This window comes from Bombina bombina, chromosome 3, assembly GCF_027579735.1.
Source record: "Bombina bombina isolate aBomBom1 chromosome 3, aBomBom1.pri, whole genome shotgun sequence".
Classification (NCBI taxonomy): domain Eukaryota; kingdom Metazoa; phylum Chordata; class Amphibia; order Anura; family Bombinatoridae; genus Bombina; species Bombina bombina.
This window is the reverse complement of record NC_069501.1, coordinates 1,083,210,027-1,083,223,984: the sequence shown is the minus strand read 5'-3', so window position 1 is coordinate 1,083,223,984 and position 13,958 is coordinate 1,083,210,027. Positions and strand designations below refer to the sequence as shown.

Below are 13,958 nucleotides of genomic sequence, written 5' to 3'. Positions count from 1 at the left end.
AAAAACAGTTAGCAGCGCTGTGATCATTTTTTATTTGCATGTGGCAATAGGCTGGACACTTATGAGTTACACATGCTGCAGGGTGTGCAGGGAGGAACATGAATATTGCTGTCCAGGGTCACTACTTATGTGCGGTCCAATTGCTCAGTGTATGTTACCCTCTGCACACCATGCAGCATGTGTAACTGATAAGTGTCCAGGAAAACCTAGTTGAGATGGCAACCCTAACCTCGTGCATGATCCAGAATTCCATTCATATGACACTTTACCAGTGCCTGTGAGAGTGTGCATGTAAAATGTCTGCTGTTAAAGGGATATTCCAGCCAAAATTGGAAACCACATGGGTGCATTTCGGTATTGAACAGAAGCAATTTTGTAATATACATGCATTAGCAAAAATGCTTCTAATAAAAGCTATAGCTGTTTCAAAAGTGTATTTAAGTATGCACCATGTACCAGCATTTTAAACACAACACTTGCTCAGAGAGCGTAAGGTGCTTACCATCTGGTAATGACTCAATCTGTTAATTGCTGACATGATACAGCCCCACTGGTGCTCTGAGCAGCTGCAGTATTTATAATGCTGGTGCACTGACAGTATCTAGCTATGCTTCACATGCACGTGCAGAGAAAAATGTTAACACTAAAACAGTGATAACTTTTACTAGAAGCATTTTTGCCAATACTTGTATATTGCAATTATGTTTCTATTCAAATATGTAATAAATCTATGTGCAGTTAAATTTTGACTGGAATGTCCCTTTAACTGCACACTTGTGTACTAGGTTGGTGATAACTTGTCAAAAATGGGTTTATATTGCAACAATGTTTCCAAACAAAAAGCTCTGCTGACTTTTATGTTTAAATTATTGAATATTGACATTACAACTTTGTTTTTGCCAATTTTTATTAAAGGGATAAGAACACATGTTTTTTCTTTCATGATTCAGACAGAGAATGCCATTTTAAGCAACTTTCTAATTTACTCATATTATCAATTTGGTATCTTTTTAGAAAAAGTAGAAATGTAAAGCTTACGAGCCGGCCCATCTTTTGTTAAAGGGATGGTAAACTCTTCCATATAACTTTTTAAAAAATGAATGCTCATGCCATATTTGTTATAAAACCCTCTTCTTTTTTTATTACTTCTTTTAAATACATTCTTTTTATTCATCTAATATCTTATAGACTAGTCCTAAAGCCCGTTCACACGGGCCATTTTTTGCAGGGTACAGCGGTCCCACCCCTTGCACTCTCTCCCTCCCCCTCTCTTTTGCTCTCTCTCTCTCCCCCCTCTCTTTTGCGCTTTCTCTCCCCCCTCTCTTTTGAGCTCTCTCCCCCCCTCTCTTTTGAGCTCTCTCTCTCCCCCCTCTCTTTTGCGCTCTCTCTCCCCCCTCTTTTGCGCTCTCTCTCTCCCCCCCCTTTTGCACTCTCTCTCTCCCCCTCTCTCTCTCTCCCTCTCTCTCTCTCTCTCTCCCTCCCCCTCTCTCTCTCTCCCTCCCCCCTCTCTCTCGCTCCCTCCCTCCTCTCTCTCGCTCCCTCCCCCTTCTCTCTCTATCCTCCCCCCTCTCTCTCCCCCCTCTCTCTTTCTCCCCCCCCTCTCTCTCTCTCTCCCCCTCTCTCTCTTTCCCCCCTCTCTCTTTCTCCCCTCTTTTGATCTCTCTCTCCCCTTTCTTTTGCTCTCCCTCCCCCTCTCTTTTGCTGTTTCTCTCCCTCTCTTTTGCTCTCTTTATATCTTTTTGTAATTACTTTTTTTTTTTACATTTTACTTACAAATTTTATTACCAATGATTCTATAAATGTGTACAGCAGTCCTGCCTGCTATACACATCACTAGGATCATACCTGCACTTTCATTATTTTATATTTCCCCTTTCCCTCTTCACATTTTGAGTTTCATATACTAAAGTGATGTGTACTGCAGTCCTGCCTGCTATACACATCACTGTCATCATACCTGCGTTTTCATGAGAAAACAACGCTTTCTATGTTCTAACTTTTTTCCTTCATGAGATTGACGTGTACAGCAGTCCCGCCCACTGTACACGTCAATAGGATCCGAGCCGCGCGTTCAGACACTTGAATGCTTCCTTCCTCCTTTTTTTTTTATCTTCAGTTGATTGACGTGTACAGCAGTCTCGCCCGCTGTACACGTCACAAGGAAGAACGTGTTCAACTAGTGGATGCTTTTACTCACTTCTCCTCCAATCTGATTGCTCCTTCAAGAAGATTGACGTGTACATCAGTCCCGCCCACTGTACACGTCACTGTTATGTGTGTAGCTTTTTTTTTTATAGCATAATAGCAGTGAAACCTTTATCATTCAATCATGTGCTCTGTTTTTTATTATCTAAGCACATACCTCCAATCAGCTCTTGTCTAAAATGACTTAAACTTTTATGACCAACTAAACACCTGTTACTACACAGGAGCGATCAAGCTCCCCTAGTAACAGGTTTTCACAAGCCCCGTTATATTTCTATCCGATCTGCTAAGTGAACAGATGATTAGAAGATTCTCTGTTTACTTGCAGAACGTGTATTCTACTGACTTATACCTAAAGAACATTACATAAGCAATAAAGTCAAGTAAGTTGAATCAGCACATCATCACACACACATATACAGGTGGCCCTCGGTTTATGCCGGTTCAATTTGCGCCGTTTCAGATTAACAACCTTTTTTTTCAGTCATGTGACTGCTATTGAAAAGCATTGGAAAGCAGTGCACTAATTAAAATAGCCAGTATGTGGAGCTGTCCGCTTGTGTTGCAGCAAAGTTATGTTAGCTTAGCAGACTGAAACTGATCTGTGTACACAGAGCAGAACAGACCTATCAAGCAACAAGATCTAGCAGCCACTTTCCATATATCTTCCTGTCCAGCTGCTTGAGGTGAGGGTGCCTAACTGCCTATTAATCACTGCAGATTGAAATGCATAGAATAGGTGCAGTCCCAATATTATCGAACATGCTAACAATGCAGAGAACTGTTTGCAGAAAAATGCAAGTAAAAAAACGTTTTTGTTCATTAAACTTAGTTTGATGATGATATAATTGTTGTGTAATTATTTTATTAAGTGCTGTTTAGCAAATGTTTTTGTTCATTAAACTTAGTTTGATGATGATACAATCTATATTATTAGGTTTATAATGCTGTTTAGCATTTAAAGTCTTCATTTCAAAGCTTTAAATATAATGTATTAGATGTTACTTATGACAATTTTGAGAGGGGCCTGGAACCTAACTCCCTCACTTCCCATTGACTTACATTATAAACTGGGTTTCAATTTACAACGATTTTGATTAACAACCATTCCTTCTGGAACCTAACCCCGGCGTAAACTGAGGGCTACCTGTGTGTGTGTATATATATATATATATATACAGGGAGTGCAGAATTATTAGGCAAGTTGTATTTTTGAGGATTAATTTTATTATTGAACAACAACCATGTTCTCAATGAACCCAAAAAACTCATTAATATCAAAGCTGAATAGTTTTGGAAGTAGTTTTTAGTTTGTTTTTAGTTATAGCTATTTTAGGGGGATATCTGTGTGTGCAGGTGACTATTACTGTGCATAATTATAAGGCAACTTAACAAAAAACAAATATATACCCATTTCAATTATTTATTTTTACCAGTGAAACCAATATAACATCTCAACATTCACAAATATACATTTCTGACATTCAAAAACAAAACAAAAACAAATCAGTGACCAATATAGCCACCTTTCTTTGCAAGGACACTCAAAAGCCTGCCATCCATGGATTCTGTCAGTGTTTTGATCTGTTCACCATCAACATTGCGTGCAGCAGCAACCACAGCCTCCCAGACACTGTTCAGAGAGGTGTACTGTTTTCCCTCCTTGTAAATCTCACATTTGATGATGGACCACAGGTTCTCAATGGGGTTCAGATCAGGTGAAAAAGGCGGCCATGTCATTAGATTTTCTTCTTTTATACCCTTTCTTGCCAGCCACGCTGTGGAGTACTTGGACGCGTGTGATGGAGCATTGTCCTGCATGAAAATCATGTTTTTCTTGAAGGATGCAGACTTCTTCCTGTACCACTGCTTGAAGAAGGTGTCTTCCAGAAACTGGGAGTTGAGCTTGACTCCATCCTCAACCCGAAAAGGCCCCACAAGCTCATCTTTGATGATACCAGCCCAAACCAGTACTCCACCTCCACCTTGCTGGCGTCTGAGTCGGACTGGAGCTCTCTGCCCTTTACCAATCCAGCCATGGGCCCATCCATCTGGCCCATCAAGACTCACTCTCATTTCATCAGTCCATAAAACCTTAGAAAAATCAGTCTTGAGATATTTCTTGGCCCAGTCTTGACGTTTCAGCTTGTGTGTCTTGTTCAGTGGTGGTCGTCTTTCAGCCTTTCTTACCTTGGCCATGTCTCTGAGTATTGCACACCTTGTGCTTTTGGGCACTCCAGTGATGTTGCAGCTCTGAAATATGGCCAAACTGGTGGCAAGTGGCATCTTGGCAGCTGCACGCTTGACTTTTCTCAGTTCATGGGCAGTTATTTTGCGCCTTGGTTTTTCCACACGCTTCTTGCGACCCTGTTGACTATTTTGAATGAAACGCTTGATTGTTCGATAATCACGCTTCAGAAGCTTTGCAATTTTAAGAGTGCTGCATCCCTCTGCAAGATATCTCACTATTTTTCACTTTTCTGAGCCTGTCAAGTCTTCTTTTGACCCATTTTGCCAAAGGAAAGGAAGTTGCCTAATAATTATGCACACCTGATATAGGGTGTTGATGTCATTAGACCACACTCCTTCTCATTACAGAGATGCACACCACCTAATATGCTTAATTGGTAGTAGGCTTTCGAGCCTATACAGCTTGGAGTAAGACAACATGCATAAAGAGGATGATGTGGTCAAAATACTAATTTGCCTAATAATTCTGCACTCCCTGTATATATATATATATATATATATATATATATATATATATATATATATATATATATATATATATATATATAGATATATATATATATATATATATATATATATATATATATATATATATATAATTTTTACAATATGAAAGCAAGTAAAATTGTCATCTGTTCACTTAGCAGACCGGATAGAAATATAAGGGGCTTGTGAAAACCTGTTACTAGGGGAGCTTGATCTCTCCTGTGTAGTAACAGGTGTTTAGTTGGTCCTAAAAGCTCAAGTCATTTTAGACAAGAGCTGATGTGCTTAGATAATAAAAAGCAGAGCACACAATTGAATGATAAAGGTTCCACTGCTATTATGCTATAAAAAAAAGCTACACACATAACAGTGACGTGTACAGCGGGCGGGACTGCTGTACACGTCAATCTAATGAAGGAAAAAAAGTTAGAACATAGAAAGCGTTGTTTTGTCATGAAAACGCAGGTATGATGACAGTGATGTGTATAGCAGGCAGGACTGCAGTACACATCACTTTAGTATATGAGACTCAAAATGTGAAGAGGGAAAAGGGAAATATAAAATAGTGAAAGTGCAGGTATGATGACAGTGATGTATATAGCGGGCAGGACTGCTGTACACATCACATTACTATTTGAAAGGACAAGTTTCAAGAGGAATAGAGGTAATACAATTAGGGAAATAGCTATACTAGTAATTGCACAGCAGGTGGCACTGCTGTACATGTTTATAAAGTGTTGAGAAGCCAATGAAGTGATTGACAGGAATTGTAGTATACAAAAATGAATATATAATAATGTAAAAAATAAAAATTAAAAAAAATATGCAAATTGCTTATAAAACATGAAATAAATATTTTGCAAATTTCATTAATAATAAAATTTACCATTCCTTTAAGCACCTGGGTAGCGCTTGCTGATTGGTAGCTAATTGTAGCTGTCTAATCAGCAAGTGCTACCCAGGTGCTGAACCAAAGATGGGCTGGCTTGTAAGCTTTACATTCCTGCTTTTTCAAATAAAGATACTAAGAGAACGAAGAATAATGGATAATAGGAGTAAATTAGAAAGTTGCTTAAAATTGCATGAGCTACCTTGATCAAGAAAGAAAAAATGTGGGTTCAGTATCCCTTTAAGTAGATGAAACATATTAAAGCATATTTATGCAATATTCATATTTAATAAAGTGTTATACTGTGCATTTGCACATAGCAGAATATGTTTTAAGTATTTTTAAATAGATATTCCTATATATGTCTGTATATAGCTATACCTATATATAATCATCTATACAGGTATATATATATATATATATATATATATATATATATATATATATATATATATATTTGTTTAAAAAAACATTTTTATTATGAATAATTTAAACATTTTCTGTTGTGTAAATAACATTGGAATATTAAATATGCATAATTTCATGTCGGGATATGTTATAGTGTTTGCGTGAGAGAGTGGAGTCTTAGGGTTTTTTTAAACTTTTTTTCTCCATTAACATTTATGGGGGAATGCGTAAACTCGTACATGATTTTCGACTTTTTGCACAAGTCTGGTTACTGCTGGAGAAAATTTTTCAACAAAATGCTACTCCACGTGTAATCTAGCCGTAGATATTTAGCTAAAAAACAACCAAGCAAAGCAGTTTTATTAGTTCAATAAAGCACAAGTTGTGAGCAATTCTCAATCTTTGTATTGCAAATCTAGAGACCCATCTAGTGGTGGGTAACAGCTGTGTACCCCAAGGTGCTTAGAAAGTTCATATGGGGCTCTGATTGGTACGGCTGCAATATGAAACTCATTTCTCAGTTTCTGCAGGTATATTGCGCTCTAAGAGAGAATCATAATGGATACTCCATCTTTTATATGAAATACTTGTTTATGCTTCTGTCATTTATATCCTTAATCTTTTTTTTTTTTTTTTTAAGTGGGCTGACCTGGGATTTGTACTATATTGCACTATATTTGAAATATAATGTGTATGTATAACATTAATGTGTGCTTCTAAACAGTGTGTATTTATTCTTTCAGGTATCTAAAGACTATACCAGATCGCTCCCCAACTCTGATATTTTAGATGCCATAGCTTATTTTGACTCCATCATTGCTGAATTGGATTCAGAGAAACGTACAAGGATACCAAACAGCGACATCAGGAATGCAGATGTGGACTTTGATGGTATAAAAACTTTTTTATTAATTACATTTAGTGCATTAAGTAACAATCATGTTGGTATTAAATTACTTTTGACATTTTTTCTTTACCAGCCCTTCATTTCACAGTCATTTTGCTTCTGGTAATATTCTTAAAGGGACATAAAACCAATTTTTTTTTCTTTACCAGCCCTTCATTTCACAGTCATTTTGCTTCTGGTTATATTCTTAAAGGGACATAAAACCTATTTTTTTCTTTACCAGCCCTTCATTTCACAGTCATTTTGCTTCTGGTTATATTCTTAAATGGATATAAAACCTATTTTCTTTTCTTTACCAGCCCTTCATTTCACAGTCATTTTGCTTCTGGTTATATTCTTAAAGGGACATAAAACCTATTTTTTTTCTTTCATGATTCAGATAGAGCATACAATTTTAACCAGCTTTCCATTTCACTTCTGTTATCAAATTTGCTTCATTAGCTGTAAAAATACATGATGTGAGCCAATTACAAGAGCCATATATATATGTGCAGCCACCAATAAGCAGCTAGCTCCTGAATCTACCTTAGTATACTTTTGAAAGTAAAAAGGTAAGTTGTTAAAAATGGCATGCTCTATCTGAACCATGAAATAAAAACTTGGGGTTTCATGCCCCTTTAATTGTAAAAACAGTGGCAATGTTAAAGGGACATTAAACTCACTATAAATTAGAGATGTGCAGCCAAGTACATTTAGTTTCTGATTAAATTTTTGTTCCCGAATATTCAGAAAAATTGGATTCCCTGAATATTGGGTGGCTGGACTATTCGGTATTCGTTTAATTTAAAACAAAACGAATACTGAATTTTTGTTAAACATTGACATTTGTTTTTGTAAAACATACAATAATTACCTTAATGTGCTCTGGAGAGCATAGAAAGGTTAAGTATTAACCACTAAAAATATAAATAAAGTAAACAAATAAAAACAGTATTTTCATTAATTTTCCTTTTGAATTAATTCGGATTTCCATTTCCTTTAAACAAAATGAAAGTCCGATTTTTGTGGCGAACGTGCATTCGTCAGAAAACAAATGCACATCTCTACTATATATCAGCATGTAAGACTTGTATTATAACAAAAAAAAATTCAAATGTGCTCTGATCTAACCAGTCACTATCGCCTAGATTTAGAGTTCTGCGGCCAAAGGGGTGCGTTAGCTACGCGTACTTTTTCCCCCCCGCACCTTTTAAATACTGCTGGTATTTAGAGTTCACAGAATGGCTGCGTTAGGCTCCAAAAAGGGAGCGTAGAGGCATATTTACCGCCACTGCAACTCTCAATACCAGCGGTGCTTACGGACGCGGCCAACTTCAAAAAAGTGCTCGTGCACGATTCCCCCATAGGAAACAATGGGGCCGTTTGAGCTGAAAAAAAACCTAACACCTGCAAAAAAGCAGGGTTCATCTCCTAACGCAGCCCCATTGTTTCCTATGGGGAAACACTTCCTAAGTCTGCACCTAACACCCTAACATGAACCCCGAGTCTAAACACCCCTAACCTTACACTTATTAACCCCTAATCTGCCGCCCCCGCTATCGCTGACCCCTGCATTACACTTTTAACCCCTAATCTGCCGCTCCGTACACCGTCGCAACCTACATTATACCTATGTACCCCTAATCTGCTGCCCCTAACACCGCCGACCCCTATATTATATTTATTAACCCCTAATCTGCCCTCCCTAACACCTAACTTCAATTATTAACCCCTAATCTGCCGACCGGACCTCGCCGCTACTCTAATAAATGTATTAACCCCTATAGCTAAGTCTAACCCTAACCCTAACACCCCCCTAAGTTAAATATAATTTAAATCTAACGAAAAAAAATATTTCTTATTAAATAAATTATTCCTATTTAAAGCTAAATACTTACCTGTAAAATAAACCCTAATATAGCTACAATATAAATAATAATTATATTGTAGCTATTTTAGGATTAATATTTATTTTACAGGCAACTTTGTATTAATTTTAACCAGGTACAATAGCTATTAAATAGTTAATAACTATTTAATAGCTACCTAGTTAAAATAATTACAAAATTACCTGTAAAATAAATCCTAACCTAAGTTACAATTAAACATAACACTACACTATCAATAAATAAATTTAATAAACAACCTACAATTATCTACAATTAAACCTAACACTACACTATCAATAAATTAATTACATACAAATAACTACAAATAAATACAATTAAATAAACTAACTAAAGTACAAAAAATAAAAAAAGAACTGTTACAAAAAATAAAAAAATAATTTACAAACATTATAAAAATATTACAATTTTAAGCTAATTACACCTACTCTAAGCCCCCTAATAAAATATCAAAGCCCCCCAAAATAAAAAAATGCCCTACCCTATTCTAAAATAAAAATTGAAAAGCTCTTTTACCTTACCAGCCCTTAAAAGGGTCTTTTGCGGGGCATGCCCCAAATAATTCTGCTCTTTTGCCTGTAAAAAAAACATACAATACCCCTCCAACATTACAACCCACCACCCACATACCCCTAATCTAACCCAAACCCCCCTTAAATAAACCTAACACTAAGCCCCTGAAGATCTCCCTACCTTGTCTTCACCACGCCGGGTATCATCGATCCGTCCACAAGAAGCTCCGAAGTCTTCATCCAAGGCCAAGTGGGGGCTGAAGAGGTCCATCATCCGGCTGAAGTCTTGATCCAAGCGGGGGCTGAAGAGGTCCATCATCCAGCTGAAGTCTTGATCCAAGCGGGGGCTGAAGAGGTCCATCATCCGGCTGAAGTCTTGATCCAAGCGGGGGCTGAAGAGGTCCATCATCCAGCTGAAGTCTTCTATCAAACGGCATCTTCAATCTTCTTTCTTCCGGCTCCATCTTCATCCCTCCGACGCGGAACATCCATCCTGGCCGATGACTTCCCGACGAATGACGGTTCCTTTAAGGCACGTCATCCAAGATGGCATCCCTTGAATTCCGATTGGCTTATAGGATTCTATCAGCCAATCGGAATTAAGGTAGGAAAATTCTGATTGGCTGATGTAATCAGCCAATCAGATTCAAGTTCAATCCGATTGGCTGATTGGATCAGCCAATCAGATTGAGCTCGCATTCTATTGGCTTTTCCGATCAGCCAATAGAATGTGAGCTCAATCTGATTGGCTGATCCAATCAGCCAATCGGATTGAACTTGAATCTGATTGGCTGATTCCATCAGCCAATCAGAATTTTCCTACCTTAATTCCGATTGGCTGATAGAATCCTATCAGCCAATCGGAATTCGAGGGACACCATCTTGGATAACGTCCCTTAAAGGAACCGTCATTCGTCGGGAAGTCGTCGGCCAGGATGGATGTTCTGCATCGGCGGGATGAAGATAGAGCCGGAAGAAAGAAGATTGAAGATGCCGCTTGATAGAAGACTTCAGCCGGATGATGGACCTCTTCAGCCCCCGCTTGGATCAAGACTTCAGCCGGATGATGGACCTCTTCAGCCCCCGCTTGGGCTTGGATGAAGACTTCGGAGCCTCTTGTGGACGGATCGGTGATACCCGGTGTGGTGAAGACAAGGTAGGGAGATCTTCAGGGGCTTAGTGTTAGGTTTATTTAAGGGGGGTTTGGGTTAGATTAGGGGTATGTGGGTTGTAATGTTGGGGGGGGGTATTGTATGTTTTTTTTTTACAGGCAAAAGAGCAGAATTCTTTGGGGCATGCCCCGCAAAAGGCCATTTTAAGGGCTGGTAAGGTAAAAGAGCTTTTCAATTTTTATTTTAGAATAGTGTAGGGCATTTTTTTTATTTTGGGGGGCTTTGTTATTTTATTAGGGGGCTTAGAGTAGGTGTAATTAGCTTAAAATTGTTGTAATATTTTTATAATGTTTGTAAATTATTTTTTTTATTTTTTGTAACAGTTCTTTTTTTATTTTTTGTACTTTAGTTAGTTTATTTAATTGTATTTATTTGTAGATATTTGTATGTAATTAATTTATTGATAGTGTAGTGTTAGGTTTAATTGTATATAATTGTAGGTTGTTTATTAAATGTATTTATTGATAGTGTAGTGCTACATTTAATTGTAACTTAGGTTAGGATTTATTTTACAGGTAATTTTGTAATTATTTTAACTAGGTAGCTATTAAATAGTTATTAACTATTTAATAGCTATTGTACCTGGTTAAAATAAATACAAAGTTGCCTGTAAAATAAATATTAATCCTAAAATAGCTACAATATAATTATTATTTATATTGTAGCTATATTAGGGTTTATTTTACAGGTAAGTATTTAGCTTTAAATAGGAATAATTTATTTAATAAGAAATAATTTATTTTGTTAGATTTAAATTATATTTAATTTAGGGGGTGTTAGGGTTAGGGTTAGACTTAGCTTTAGGGGTTAATACATTTATTAGAGTAGCGGCGAGGTCCGGTCGGCAGATTAGGGGTTAATACTTGAAGTTAGGTGTCGGCGATGTTAGGGAGGGCAGATTAGGGGTTAATATTATTTATTATAGGGTTTTTGAGGCGGGAGTGAGGCGGATTAGGGGTTAATAACTTTATTATAGTAGCGGTGAGGTCCGGTCGGCAGATTAGGGGTTAATAATTGTAGGTAGGTGGCAGTGATGTTGGGGGTGGCAGATTAGGGGTTAATAAATATAATATAGGGGTCAGCGGTGTTAGGGGCAGCAGATTAGGGGTACATAGGGATAACGTAGGCTGCGGCGGTGTGCGATCGGCAGATTAGGGGTTAAAAAATGTATTATAGTGGCGGCGATGTGGGGGGGCCTCGGTTTAGAGGTACATAGGTAGTTTATGGGTGTTAGTGTACTTTAGAGCACAGTAGTTAAGAGCTTTATGAACCGGCGTTAGCCCAGAAAGCTCTTAACTCCTGGCTTTTCTCTGCGGCTGGAGTTTGGTCGTTAGATTTCTAACGCTCACTTCAGCCAAGACTCTAAATACCGGCGTTAGAAAGATCCCATTGAAAAGATAGGATACGCAAATGGCGTAAGGGGATCTGCAGTATGGAAAAGTCGCGGCTGGAAAGTGAGCGTTAGACCCTTACCTACACAACTCTAAATACCAGCGGTAGCCCAAAACCAGCGTTAGGACCCCCTAACGCTGGTTTTGACGGCTAACGCAGAACTCTAAATCTAGGTGTAAGTTTTTAATCATATTTAAAGGGTTGTCTAATTATGGGTGCTGCCATTTTGGAACCTAGGTTTCACTAAAGGTATCTGAAGGAGAGTTGCTGTGCAAACACATCAGCACTGGAATGTAGTGAAATATAGATTGGAACATAGTGGAACCAATAACGAGAGGAAGGCAGGGAATAACCTCAGTACTATGCCTATAAAATGTATTCACTTTATGTATAATGGGGTCACTGCAGCATCTCTGGAGGGAGTCTGTAACAGGCACATTTTCAGAGATATTTTACAGCAAAAAAAGAACTTACCTGATAAATGAATTTATTTCATGGTGGCGAGAGTCCACCAGCTAGTTACTGATGGGATATACATTCCTACCAGAATGGGGCAAAGTTTCCTAAACCTCAAACCTATAAAAACACCTCCCACCTCACTCATACCTCAGTTTAATGTTTAGCCAAATTAGTGAGGTGTATAAGGAGTAAAAGCATAAAAAAAGGAACAGGATAAATGATGTGCTTTATACAAAAAAATCATAACTCCCCCAAAAATGGGTGGGTCTCGTGGACTCTGGCCACCATTAAATAAATTAATTTATCATGTAAGTTCTTACATAAATTATGTTTTCTTTCATATAGATGGCGAGAGTCCACGAGCTAGTTACTGATGGCATATAATACCCCAGATGTGGAAGTCCACAAGTAACTATAGAGGGAGGGATAAAATAAAAACAGCTATTTCCGCAGAGAAATAAAATCCCAAAAAAATAAGTACGTTTTCTTAAAAACTCAAAAAACTTAAATCATATGCACTAGAATCAAACTGAGACAGCTGCCTGAAAAACCTTTCTACCAAAAGCTGTTTCCGAAAAAGCCAAAAACATCCAAAATGTTAAAATTTAGTAAAGGTATGCAAAGAAGACCAAGTTGCTGCTTTGCAGATTTAATCAACTAAAGCTTCATTGTTGAAAGCCCAAGATGTGGCAACTGATCTTGTAGAATTAACTGTTATTCTCTGAGGTGGAGACTGCCCCGTCTTCAAAAAAGCTTTGTGAATCAGAAGTTTCAACCAAGATGCCAAATAAATGGCAGAGACTTTCTGACCTTTTCTGGAACCAGAAACAATAACAAATAGACTAGAAGTCTTTCTGAAATCTTTAGTAGAATCAACATAATATTTCAAAGCTCTTACCACATCCAAAGAATGTAAAGACCTTTCAAGAGTATTCTTAGGATTAGGACACAAGGAAGGAAGAATAATTTCCCTATTAATGTTAGAATTCACAACTTTAGGCAAAAATTCAAACGAAGTCTGCAAAACAGCTTTATCTTGATGGAAAATCAGATAACGGGACTAGCAAGAGAGAGCAGACAATTCAGAAACTCTTCTAGCAAAAGAGATATCCAAGAGGAATAACAATTTCCAAGAAAGTTGTTTAATGTCCAAAGAATGCATAGGCTCAAAAGGAGGAGCCTGTAAAATCTTTAATACCAAATTTAGACTCCAAGGAGGAGAGATAGATTTATTAACATGTTTGATACGAGTCAAAGCCTGTACGAAACAGTGAACATCAGGAAGATTAGCAATCTTTCTGTGAAATAAAACAGAATGAGCAGAGATTTGTCCTTTCAAAGTATTGGCAGACAAACCTTAATCCAAACCATCTTGAAGAATCTGAAGAATCC

At 37.5% G+C, this 13,958-nt stretch overlaps 1 protein-coding gene across 1 annotated transcript in view; it reads left to right on the top strand.

The window, feature by feature from the left end:
- Nucleotides 1-13,958, top strand: part of C3H13orf42 (chromosome 3 C13orf42 homolog) — a 56,130-nt gene that overhangs the window by 24,156 nt on the left and 18,016 nt on the right. Inside the window, exon 2 of the mRNA XM_053705031.1 lies at nt 6,982-7,129. Coding sequence (XP_053561006.1) covers nt 6,982-7,129 — 148 coding nt within the window. The remainder of the gene's footprint in view (nt 1-6,981; nt 7,130-13,958) is intronic.